General features: G+C 54.0%; 1 protein-coding gene across 10 annotated transcripts; it reads left to right on the plus strand.

Annotated features, from left to right (window-relative positions):
• The first annotated feature begins 1,448 nt into the window (after positions 1-1,448).
• On the plus strand, positions 1,449-8,744 carry LOC121017898 (E3 ubiquitin/ISG15 ligase TRIM25-like). 10 transcript variants are annotated; one of them, XM_040456358.1, is made up of 8 exons: positions 1,962-2,180; positions 2,263-2,480; positions 2,588-3,342; positions 5,381-5,476; positions 5,689-5,922; positions 6,818-6,980; positions 7,111-7,263; positions 8,152-8,744. In XM_040456358.1, the coding sequence occupies exons 3-8, from the start codon at positions 2,599-2,601 to the stop codon at positions 8,724-8,726; spliced, it is 1,965 nt and encodes a 654-aa protein (XP_040312292.1). In that variant the 5' UTR covers positions 1,962-2,180; positions 2,263-2,480; positions 2,588-2,598; the 3' UTR covers positions 8,727-8,744. The 10 variants fall into 10 exon arrangements, with proteins under 10 accessions (XP_040312299.1, XP_040312292.1, XP_040312291.1 ...); XM_040456357.1 differs by having other exon boundaries at positions 2,333-2,480; XM_040456359.1 differs by having other exon boundaries at positions 1,964-2,180; positions 2,263-2,376; positions 2,681-3,342.
• Positions 8,745-11,464: the final 2,720 nt, after the last annotated feature.

Genomic DNA, 11,464 nt, shown 5'->3' on the forward strand with positions numbered 1-11,464 from the left:
ATTCTCCAGTCAGGGCTTGCTGGAAGCTCCATACAGCATCAGCCTTTGCAATAGATCATTTGAGTATTGCTGAATCTGTTCAGTCATAAAGCCCCAGTGGCAGCTAAATTTCTAGTAAGAATCACACCCCATAGATTTCCATCGGTAAACCTTTCCCTTGGAGTGAACTATAACTCTGGTAAGCCAGGTTAATTCTTTGATGAGCTTTCTTTTCCTTTTTCTTTTTTTAAGTTTATTTTGAGAGGGAGAGCACATGAGCAGGATAGGGACAGAGTGAGAGGGAAGAGAGAATCCCAAACAGGCTCTGCACTGCCAGCATAGAGCCCCATGTGGGATGCGAACTCTTGAACCTCAGGATCATGACCTAAGCTGAAATCAAGAGTGGCGCTCAACCTACTGAGCCACCCACGCGGCCCAATTCCTTGATGAGTTTTCTTTTTTTTTAACGTTGTTTTATTTATTTTTAAGACAGAGAGAGAGAGCATGAACGGGGGAGGGTCAGAGAGAGAGGGAGACACAGAATCGGAAGCAGGCTCCAGGCTCCGAGCCATCAGCCCGGAGCCCGACGCGGGGCTCGAACTCACGGACCGCGAGATCCTGACCTGAGCCGAAGTTGGACGCTTAACCGACTGAGCCACCCAGGCGCCCCCTTGATGAGTTTTCTATACAGTGCCATTAAATTGTATCTCGGTTTTGTTTTTATTTTCGTTTTTACTTTTTAAAATTTTTTTTTTCAACATTTATTTATTTTTGGGACAGAGAGAGACAGAGCATGAAGGGGGGAGGGGCAGAGAGAGAGGGAGTCACAGAATCGGAAACAGGCTCCAGGCTCCAAGCCATCAGCCCAGAGCCCGACGCGGGGCTTGAACTCACGGACCGCGAGATCGTGACCTGGCTGAAGTCGGACGCTCAACCGACTGTGCCACCCAGGCGCCCCATTTTCGTTTTTACTTTAAAATGTTTTTATTAAGATCATTGTTTTCCATGAAATGTTACCATGGAAATTTAACTCAACCTAACTAATTCTAGCTCTTGCCCTTACGGACTGTAGCTTTTGCCTTTGTGGGCTTTCTTTTGTGGCTATTACCTCCTCTGTATTTATTTTCCCCAAGTCAAACCTGACTGCTCAGAATCAAGTCTCACATATCTTAATGAGTGTATTTTTAGCTGATGTCATTTTTCTGTTAATGATTCTAATAAAACAACATGGAGAGAAGATCGTGTGTGTCTTTTTTTTAACAGGAATTTATCAGAAACCTTTTTCGTTGTATATTTATTTTGAGAGAGAGAGAGCAAGTGGGGAAGGGACAGAGAGGGAGGGAGAGAGAGAATCGCAAGCAGGCTCCGCACTGTCAGCACAGAGCCTAATGCAAGGCTTGAACTCACAAACCATGAGATCATGGCCTGAGCTGAAGTCAAGAGTCAGACGCTTAACCCACTGGGCCACCCAGGTGCCCGGCAAACATCATTCTTAATGGAGAAATGTTGAAATATTTCCTCTAAGAAGGGGAAAGGAGAGGCCTTCTATTTCCCATTTGTAGCCAACAAATGCTAATGTTTTGGAGAAAGACAGTGATGTATTGCAAGCTTTTCAGGGCGTTTATCCTATGGGGTGGGGGAGAATAGGAAACAGAAAGCAACAAAGAAGCAATGAGAGCCGTGAAGAGTCTCTCTTCCGCCTCGCTCATCCCTTTTCTCTTTCTGAGGATCAGAACCAGAGTGGAAGCAACAGTCTGTAGAATCACCAGTCGGACGATGTTGATCATTCAACTTTAGACCAAGAAGAGGCTTTGGAACATCATCTCCTGGAACAACCCTGTCAATTCACCAGAAAAGAATGTCTGGTCCAGACGAAGTAAAGGAGTTGCCCAAGATCCTCCTGCCACTTTGTTGCCACTTTCCTCTCCGGTCCCTAATGTGAGTCCCTTAGGTCCACTGCCAGCGGCTCCAGGTGCACCAGCGACCCTGCCCTGGCGTGAAGAATCACCCATGGAGAGGGCAGGCCACATCAGCACCCATAGCATGTCCGGTGGCCCACCTTTCGCTCTGCTGACATCACAAGCAGCATGCTGGGGCTGGTCGCGCTTGAATTGTGATGTCAGGGAACAAAACTAGGGGCAGCCTTCGAGGAGGGGGGCCAACTTGATAGGGAGATCAAAACACAGCAGCCGAAGGGAAAGGTGAGAAGGCAGCGGTCAGATCCCAGGAGATGGAGAGGGCTGGGGTGGGGGCACGCGGGACTGATGGGGACCCTCCCAACAGTTGGTGAAGTGGGACCAGGGCTAGGCCGCTGCACCTGAATGCCTGGGGGTCCTTTTCCATCCCACCGCAGGGCAGCCAAGCCTCTAGCCCTCGCTGACATGCAGAAAGTCTCACGTAAGTACTTGGGCTTCCTGCCTTTCGTCTGAAGGGCCAAAGAAGTGGCTCCTTTCCTTTCCATTGATGTGACTTCCTTCTGCCCACCCTCTTGCTCGTCCAAGGTTTGTTGCAGGGGTCAGGGCTGGGACACAGAGAACACAATCCCCATGTTATGCCCCGCCCCCCCCATGGGTTGACCAGTGACACAGTTTCTGTACCCTATGGGCAGAAACTGTTTCTATGAGGACTAGTGTACCCCTCCAAGGCCCCTCGGCTCCTGCCGTGGCTTCTTCGTGGCTTTGCTCTATCTTCTCAGGGCCAGTCCAGGACCACAAGCCAGCCCCGCAGCCGCCGGCCCAGCCCTCCAGCCCTTCCCACACTCAGCTCCTGATGAGTAACAGCAGTCTCCGCACATTTGAGGACCAAGTCCTCTGTCCCATCTGCCTGGAGGTGTTCCGCAACCCGGTCACCACCACCTGCGGGCACAACTTCTGCATGGCCTGCCTCCAAGGTTTCTGGGACCACCTGGCTACCGTGGGCGAGACACTGTACTGCCCCCAGTGCCGGGAGAGCTTCCCCTCCAGACCGCGCCTCTGCAAGAACGGCATCCTGGAGGAGATGGTGACCTGCTTGGCCCAGGTCAAGGGCCAGACCTTGGGGTCCTCACGGCCCCTGGCCGGGCCCAGGGACGTGCCCTGCGACTTCTGTTCCGCCCAGAAGCTCAAGTCAGTCAAGTCGTGTCTGCAGTGCATGGCCTCCCTGTGCGAGAAGCACCTGAGCAGCCACTTCGAGGACCAGATGTTCCAGGACCACGAGCTGCTAGAGCCCGTGTGGGATCTCAAGAGCCGCTTGTGCCGGAAGCATCGCAAACTGCGGCGGCTGTACTGCCGCACGGAAGGCAGCTGCGTGTGCGGAGCCTGTCTGCTGGAGGAACACAAGAACCACGACACCATCCCCCTGGAGGAGGAACGTGCCAGGAAGGAGGTGAGGTGGAGTGGGGGAGGGGTTGAGGAGGGGAGCGGTGGGGGAGGGGTGGGGGGTGGGTAGAAGCGGGACTCGTGGTTCCGAGTCTCTCCCTGAAAGTCTTTCACCAGCCCAGGCACACCTTTCCTTGGAGGGAAATCACGCAACCATCAAAGTGACAGTCAGGAGGGTGGACATGCCCGTTACATGAGAAAGGCTTGGTAGAAGGACAGAAAAATAATGCTGATTCAAAGGTTCACATGCAACCCAATGTTCATAGCAGCACTAGCAACAATAGCCAAATTATGGAAAGAGCCCAAATGTCCATCAACTGTGGAATGGATAAAGATGATATAATATATAATATATAATGCATATGTATAATATATAATGGAAGATATATATATACATATATATATATAAATAATAGAATGTTGGGGGTCAAAAGAATGAAATCTTGCCATTTGCAACAATGTGGATGGAACTAGAGTGTATTATGCTAAGTGAAATAAGTCAGAGAAAGATAAATATCGTATGATTTCACTATATGTGGAGTTTAAGAAACAAAATTGATGAATATAGGGGAAGGGAAGGAAAAATAAGATAAAAAGAGAGAGGGAAGCAAACCATAAGAGACTCTTAAATACAGAGAACAAACTGAGGGTTCCTGGAGGGAAGGTGTGGGGGAATGGGCTAAATGGGCGATGGGCGTTAAGGAGGGCACTCGCTGGGATGAGCACTGGGTGTTATATGTAAGTGATGAATCACTAAATTCTACTCCTTACACCATTGTTACACTATATGTTAACTAGCTCTGATTTAAATAAAATTTAAAAACTTTTTAAAGTAATAAAATAACAACAACAACAACAACAAAACGTTGGTGGGTTTGATGAACAAGGATCCAAAACTGTATGTGTGAGTTCCATGTTAACTTTTTTGCGTAGATAAAGGAAAGGCTGGAAGAAAACATGTCAGAGTAGAAATATGTCAGGTTGGGCAGATCCCCTCCTTTTCTCTACTTGCAAATTTTGTTTAATATAGGGAAATATTAAACAAAATTAGAATGTGGAAAGCCAGATTTGAACTGCTTTTTATAGTGGCACACTTCTATTTCAGGCATTCTATCAAATATATTTGGTAACAGTAATATTTCCACATAGCCACCCACCCCTTAATGGTCCACTGCAAGGAGCTCCTGAGGGCATGTAAGCCAAGTGGCCACACCGTTCAGCTCAGTGGACACTTTGTCCATAGTAAGACTTTGTCAACAAAGCAAGCAGTGGGTTGATGTACAGTCTGGCTTGAGCTGCTCATTTTGTTGTGTGCCAGCAACAATCCACTGGACAACACAACAATCCACTGGAACAACACAGTTCTATCACCTGTCATAAACAAGAACATGACTCTTCCCAGAACGGGTGGAGACTGGAGGCTTCTTCACAGAACTTGGGACACGGCGTGTCCCAGGCAGCGCCACCCCAGTGAGGTATCTCCAGGGCTCCATGTCTGATGTGCCCCTTCTCGACCCACTGCCCCCTCTCAGCCCACTGAATCCTCTTCAGCCCCTTTTTGTGATCTGAAAGCCTGTGGTCATCACTGTCAGGAACAGAGAACCTGATTCCTAAGAATGGGGAAAGGGCACCTGGGTGGCTCAGGTTAAGCGTCTGACTCTTGATTTTAGCTCAGGTCATGATCTTGGGTTTGTGAGTTCAAGGCCCACATCGGGCTCCACGCTGACAGTGTGGAGCCCGCTTGGGATTCTCTCTTTCTCTCCCTCTCTCTCTCTCTCTTTCCTTCTCTAAAAAAAAAAAAAAAAAAAGAATGGGGAGAGAGTCTCAGGGAGTGAGAGACCATGAGCAGCATGAGCAGAGGGTAGAAGACCCGGGCCATCTGCCCTTCAGCTCTGCCTTTGTCTCTCATATAGGCGTCTTAGGAATGTAAGAGGTATGTCTTCTCTGGGCTTGCAGAAGGGTTTCTCCAAGAAGGCCCTGGAGAAGAAAGAATCTCCACCTTTCTGAATCAGGGGCCCTTTCCTCCTCCCCCTGCCTCACCCCAGGTGGAGGTTCGGAAGGTCCAGGCCAGCGTGGAAAACCAGATGCTGATCATCAACTCTGACAGCCAGAGGCACCGGGGGCAGGTGGCCTTTCTCTCGGTAAGGCTGGCCCACCCTCTCCCAGGCCCAGGCTTTCCCCCAGTGCCCTGCATCTGGCTGAGGGGCACTCTCAGGGCCTGGAGTGGATGTCGTGGGGCCCAGCAGTTGGCAACAGGATGCCTAGGCAGGTTCCGGGCCATAACAGTAGGGGCTGGGGCTCAGAGATGCCTCTCAACACACCCTCCACAACCCGCTCCCCGCCCCACCCACAGAAATTGATCCAGACAACACACGATGAGGTGAACGCCTGCTTCTCAGAGATCATCCAGGAGGTCAGACAGCTGCAGATGAAGGTCTTGGATTTTGTCGAGAAAGAGGAGGCAGCCGCTCTGGGGAAGCTGGGCAGCTCCATCCAGCAGAGCCACAACCGGCTCCTGAAGCTGGAGGGGGACAGCATCTGGCTCCGCGCCCTGCTCGCCAACAGGAGCGACCAGCAATTCCTGCAGGCGAGCCCCCGCCCCCACTCCTGTCTCTGCCCCAGGCCCTGATCCGAACTCCACTCCTCCTCCACCCCCAGACACACCAGATCTGCTCAGACCTAGGATTAAGCCATCAGCGTTTGGGGCTGCAACTCATCATCTATTCTTCTGCCTCGGGGAGCCTCCTCACCCCAGGCCATGGGTCCTGGGCTTACACCAACACCCTTGGCTTCTTACCTGATGTTCCTGCCTTCGTGTCCCTGGAACAGAAGGGAGCATACCCTGGGATTCCTGGCACCTGCCACAGTCTAAGTTTCTCCAGATTCTCCCAGACCAGGGATGGGAATGAGACCAGACCAATCCATACAGCCTGGGATGAAAACCCCATTTCCTTCACCAGCCCTGGCCCAGTCCTGCAGCCTGCTGCTGTTGCAAGAGGGTACCAGGCAGGGTCACTGGTGGAGGCGTGCGTGACAGCAACCTTCTCTGAGGGTGGGGCCCAGGGCTACCCAAACCCTGTGCTCGGGAACTCTGAGCAAAGACCTTTCTTCAGCTGATTATCACATCCCCAGCAGATTTCTAAAGCTGTTGCTCACAGCGTCCACCCCTCCACACACACACCACAGGAAAAATGTGGCAAGGTGTTTCACTAAGCAACTCGAAGCTCAGAAGAAATCGTCCTCACATTGTTTTCTAATCCACTCTACTTAATGCACTTTGCCATACTTTTTGGCAAAGCCCTGATCTAAGACATCACAACCAGGGGGGGAGGGAGAGAGATGTCCAGGTTTGAAAACCAGCAATTTCTCCACCTGCCCCAAGATTCTGGGCTCGGTGGGGTCCCTGGCATAAGCAGGAGCTCCTGGCATCTGCCTGGGCCCAGGGCTAACGGGTGGTACTGCTGGCCACTCCCTGCCTCCAGGAGTTCCCCAGACTGAAGCACTTTCCCACCTGCTCGGAAGCCCTGATGAGCACCAACTGTGAGGAGAAGCAGAGCTTTCTCCAGTTGCCGGAGACCCTGGCGGAGCTCCGGACGCGGCTGCTGGACGTGGGTCTCAGCTTCATCAATCAGCTCCTCCTGAAGGGTCAGTATCTGGCAGCCTGGGGCCACTGGAGACTCACCTGCCCCCTGGGGGTGGGACAGCCCTGCAGGGCAGTGTTTGGGGTTCCAGGCACTGGTGGAGAGCCCTGCCTGCCCATGTGCACCTTCCCCAGGTGACGCAGCCTCCTGGAAGCCCATGCCCCTCTCTGAAAGGACACTGGGCTGTAAGAGTGTCCTCAGCAAAGCTCCTCAATCTCCTCCAGGCATTAAGATGAACTCCTATGAGTTGCTGCCCTCAGCTGTGGACAGGAAAACACTTCTCAAGTGTGAGTCCTCCGTACCGAGGTCCGAACCTAAGGGTGGGACCCCCGGGGGGCCTTGACTTCCCCAGTCCCCTCTCCATTCAGGCCAGGGCACCAGAGAGATGCCAGCTCTCTCTTGCCCAGACCTCGTACTTGGGACTGGAGACCTCAGAAGGACTCAGCCTGTGACTTCAAGGCCATGATAGGGAGGGGACTATCCTGTCCCATCCCGTGGGTGGGCAAAGCAGGGCCTTGCCCAGATGCTGGCTCTGCCCCCCTCCCTGGCTCTGGTGTGGCACAACCATTGCCCTCAGCTGGGGGCCTGCCAGTGTCCCCCCACTACCCCACCAGGGTTTAGCCAAGCCAGCTTGGATGACCCTGTCCGTTTCTCCTCAAGCAAGCTCCCTTTTATTGCTAGGCAATAAATAAATCGAATACATTTGATGCCTAGGCAGCCCCTCTCCTGAGCTGGGCTGGGAGGCAAATCCCAGGGACTTCTCTGAGATATCATGGGTCTCTTTGGTGAACCCCTGAGTCACCTCCTCCAGGAGCCCTTGACCTTCCCTCAATCCCACTCATTCTTGTGTCCTGAATAAATAAAAAGAGAGATTATGTTAGAGTCTAGTGGGGGGCAGGGAGGAGGAATTGGTTTCTCAACTACTCTAGAAAGGTAGACCTTTGGGCAGCACCCAACTCCTTCCTCCAAAGGAGGTCAGTGACCTGGGGCCAGAGTTGCGGACTGAAAAAAGCAGGGGCGGGGCGGGAAGAGAAGGGCCAATCCCAGGAGATGGGCAGGGGGTGGGAAGCACTTGGTGACTTCTGTGCAGATGCCACGCAGCTTAGCATGCTCTTCGGCAGCCCTGGGGGCCGCTCACCCAAGCTCCCTTACCCCCCACCCCCGCCCCCCGCCAGGTTACTGCAACCTGAACTTCGACCCCACCACGGCCAGCGAGGAACTGTTCCTGTTCAAGGAGACCCACTCGGTGCTGAACCTGGGCATCCTTCTGGAGCCCTTCGCCGCGGGCGGCCCCTTCCCCGGCTTCAAGCAGTGGCCGCAGGTGCTGTGCTCGCGCGGCCTGTCCGAGGGCCGCCACTACTGGGAAGCTGAGGTGTCCAACTCGTGGGTGTGCCTGGGCCTCACCTACCGCCGCAGCCCCCCGCTCGGCGGCCGCCCGCGCCGCAACATCGTCTACCTGCTGGGCCGCAACCCGTACTCGTGGTGCCTGGAGTGGGACTCGCTCAAGTTCTCCGTGTGGCACAACAACACGCAGACGGTGCTGCAAGGCGGTTACCACCGCACGCTCGGCGTGGCGCTCGACTGCGGCACCGGCTGCCTCTCCTTCTATGGCGTGGCGGGCGGCGTGAGCCTGCTTTACCGCTTCCTCGTCTCCTTCCTGGAGCCGCTCTACCCCGCGGTCATGGTCAGCAGCGGCGCCTCGGTCACGCTCAAGCAGCGCCCCGAGGCGGGTGTAGGCGGCAGCCAATAAAGCTGGACTCCAGCGCTGGGCTGGGCCCGCGGGAAGGGGCGCCAGGGACGCGGGCCGCCGGAGGTCGCGGCCCCCGGGTTGAGGGCTGGGGTGGGCGGCGAACCGGCCTCCCGTCCGTCCCCCTGACCCGCTGGCCCGCTGCCGGGTGTTCCCGGGAATCCTAGGAAACAGGCAGACCCCTCCGTTCCCGCAGCCATGGGAGAAGGAAGGGCTTTGAGCCAGGATGGAGTCCCACACCACTCCCCTCCCGTGGGGGGGGGGGGGGCTGGGGATAGTCCGGTGGCCTCCGGAGGGTGGGGGGGAATTCCTGGCCCGGTGCACAGCCTCCGGCTCTATGCCCCCCCTCCCCCTCCCCCCCCACCCCCCCACCCCCGGGCCCATCAGAGGCCCCTGACTTTGGTTCTCCAGGCGAGTCCTGGCTACTCAGCATCAGGGGCCCAGGGACAGATCCCTGTCCCCAAAGGCCTCGCGGGTGGCTGCTTTCTATTCCTCCCCTCCAGGAGGCCAGACTGAGAGTGGCACCTCACAGATGGGTTAGGGGTGTTCTGTCCCAGTTGCTTAACTGGGGGCTGGGAAGTTAAGCCAAAGAATCCAGGCTGATCTCAGGCCCAGAGGAAAAAGGTGAGGGCCTACTGCCCAGAGCAGGGCCTGTCACACAGCTGGTGTCTCATAGTCTGGGGCGGATGCGGAACTGAGGCTATCCACTCTGCACCGTCCCCTGTGTTGCTGCAAGCTGTTTTCCCCAGCCATCTGCCCAGTCCCAGTGCGCTCCACCCCCAGAGTATAGCACTGCCCAGCAGCAAAGGGGCTGCTTCCTCATCCGGGACCCTGCAATCCCGCCTGTCCAGCAGAGGGTGTGGGAGTCAGCTCCAGAGGCTGGGTCGCACCAGGTTACTGCCTTGCAACCCTGGCAGGAGCATGACTGGAGACTCAGCCCCTCTGGCGAAACCACGGCAGCATTTCCAGCATCAACCAGCCGCTGGTTTCTCTGGTTTCTCAGGTTGAGTCTCTTGGGTTAATGATTGGCTCTGAAAAGGAAATGATACAAGTCAAGGGAGAAAACCCCTGGGGCAACATAGTCCAGAACCAGGCCTAAAAGCACCCCATGGGGGTGTGCCTGTATTCCATCCCCACCTGGCCTGTTGGAAGAGAAATTAGTGACCCTGGTTTTCCCATCTGGAGAGGTCATTGTGGGGCCAGGGTGGGACCAGGCCCAAACAGATGTGGGGGGGGGGGGTGCCCTCAAGGTTTTTCAGAGGGAGGCACCCTTTGGCTCTTCTGAGCAAGCTGTGGCTGTGGTGTCCTGCTGACCTTCCTTTCTGGAGCCTTCGCTCAGTACCAATTCCAATCAATCCCCGCCCCATCACTCTTATTCCCCAGGGGCTGTTCCCCATGCTGATTGGTAGGAATGAAATGTAAACTTTTTCCTCAACGTTCCGGAGCAGCCTTTCACATCCAAATGCCTTAATCTTGGCTCCCGCCTCCAACCTTCGTTCTCCCTGGTTCAAGGGGCTACAGGCTCCTGCAGCACCCGGCTGGGGTCCAGAAGTGCTGAGGAGGTGAATGTAGGGTACAAGGAGACGGGTCTGTGCTAGCTAGCTGCATGGATCTCCGAGTTCTTCCCCATCCAGGAGCTGAGGAAGAGGCTACCCTCGCCAGCCCCTCCCGGGGTATACTGTGTGATGCTTGAACCATCCTGACACCCTCAGGCACTTGGCATGAAATCCACATCTGAACTTAATAGGGGTATTTGCTTTCCTAAACAGCTCTTCCTTTGCAGTTCCTGGGCTGCTGGGAATTCACAATGAGAGTGCTGGGGGTCCTCAAATAGTTTTTATTTATTAGTATTTCGAAATATTTATTAGTATTTCGAAAAGCCAACCAGCAAGCCAGCCTGCACATCAGAGGGGCTAGCCAGCAAACCGAAATGTCAGGGTCTCTGCTCCCGGCTCAGCATGCGCCTCGTGGAGGAAATATAGAGGGGTCCTTCCCGGTGCAAGATCAGCCAGTGCTCTTGGATAATCTACGCCTGTGAATCCCACCCCTTCCCTGGAGAGAAGAAGGGAAGAAGGGAAGAAGAAGGGAAAAAGGGAAGAAGAAGGTCTCTCCCTGTGGAGAGACCAGAGAGGGGACCGTCGCTGGAATGCCACCCACACACTTCTCATGCCTTCCTGCTCTGCCTTAGCACTCAACAAATATATTTTTTTTTTATTGTGAATCCGAGCAGGCTATAAACTAGTCTGTCTCCAAGAATTGCTTCACTTTAAAAATGCCCATGTTTGGGGCGCCTGGGTGGCGCAGTCGGTTGAGCGTCCGACTTCAGCCAGGTCACGATCTCGCGGTCCGTGAGTTCAAGCCCCGCGTCAGGCTCTGGGCTGATGGCTCAGAGCCTGGAGCCTGTTTCCGATTCTGTGTCTCCCTCTCTCTCTGACCCTCCCCCGTTCATGCTCTGTCTCTCTCTGTCCCAAAAATAAATAAATAAATAACGTTGAAAAAAAAATTAAAAAAAAAAAATGCCCATGTTGTACCTTACAAAAAGATTGTGTTCTTGTATTACTTGGGTAATTTTAAAATTAATCTTTTTGCATTTTCATAAAAGCAATTTTGCTTTTTTTTTTTTTAACGTTTATTCATTTTTGAGACAGAGCATGAATGGGGGAGGGTCAGAGAGAGGGAGACACAGAATCTGAAACAGGCTCCAGGCTCTGAGCTGTCAGCACAGAGCCCGACGCCGGGCT

Source organism: Herpailurus yagouaroundi, unplaced genomic scaffold (assembly GCF_014898765.1).
Source record: "Herpailurus yagouaroundi ecotype Mexico unplaced genomic scaffold, PumYag 217, whole genome shotgun sequence".
Lineage (NCBI taxonomy): Eukaryota > Metazoa > Chordata > Mammalia > Carnivora > Felidae > Herpailurus > Herpailurus yagouaroundi.

Bases quoted from the DNA above. Each gene is read 5' to 3' on its own strand.
- LOC121017898 (XM_040456358.1), top strand. From the start codon at position 2,599: ATGAGGACTAGTGTACCCCTCCAAGGCCCCTCGGCTCCTGCCGTGGCT. The intron at 3,343-5,380 runs GTGAGGTGGAGT...GCCTCACCCCAG, and splicing joins AGGAACGTGCCAGGAAGGAG to GTGGAGGTTCGGAAGGTCCA. The intron at 6,981-7,110 runs GTCAGTATCTGG...CACCTTCCCCAG, and splicing joins CAATCAGCTCCTCCTGAAGG to GTGACGCAGCCTCCTGGAAG.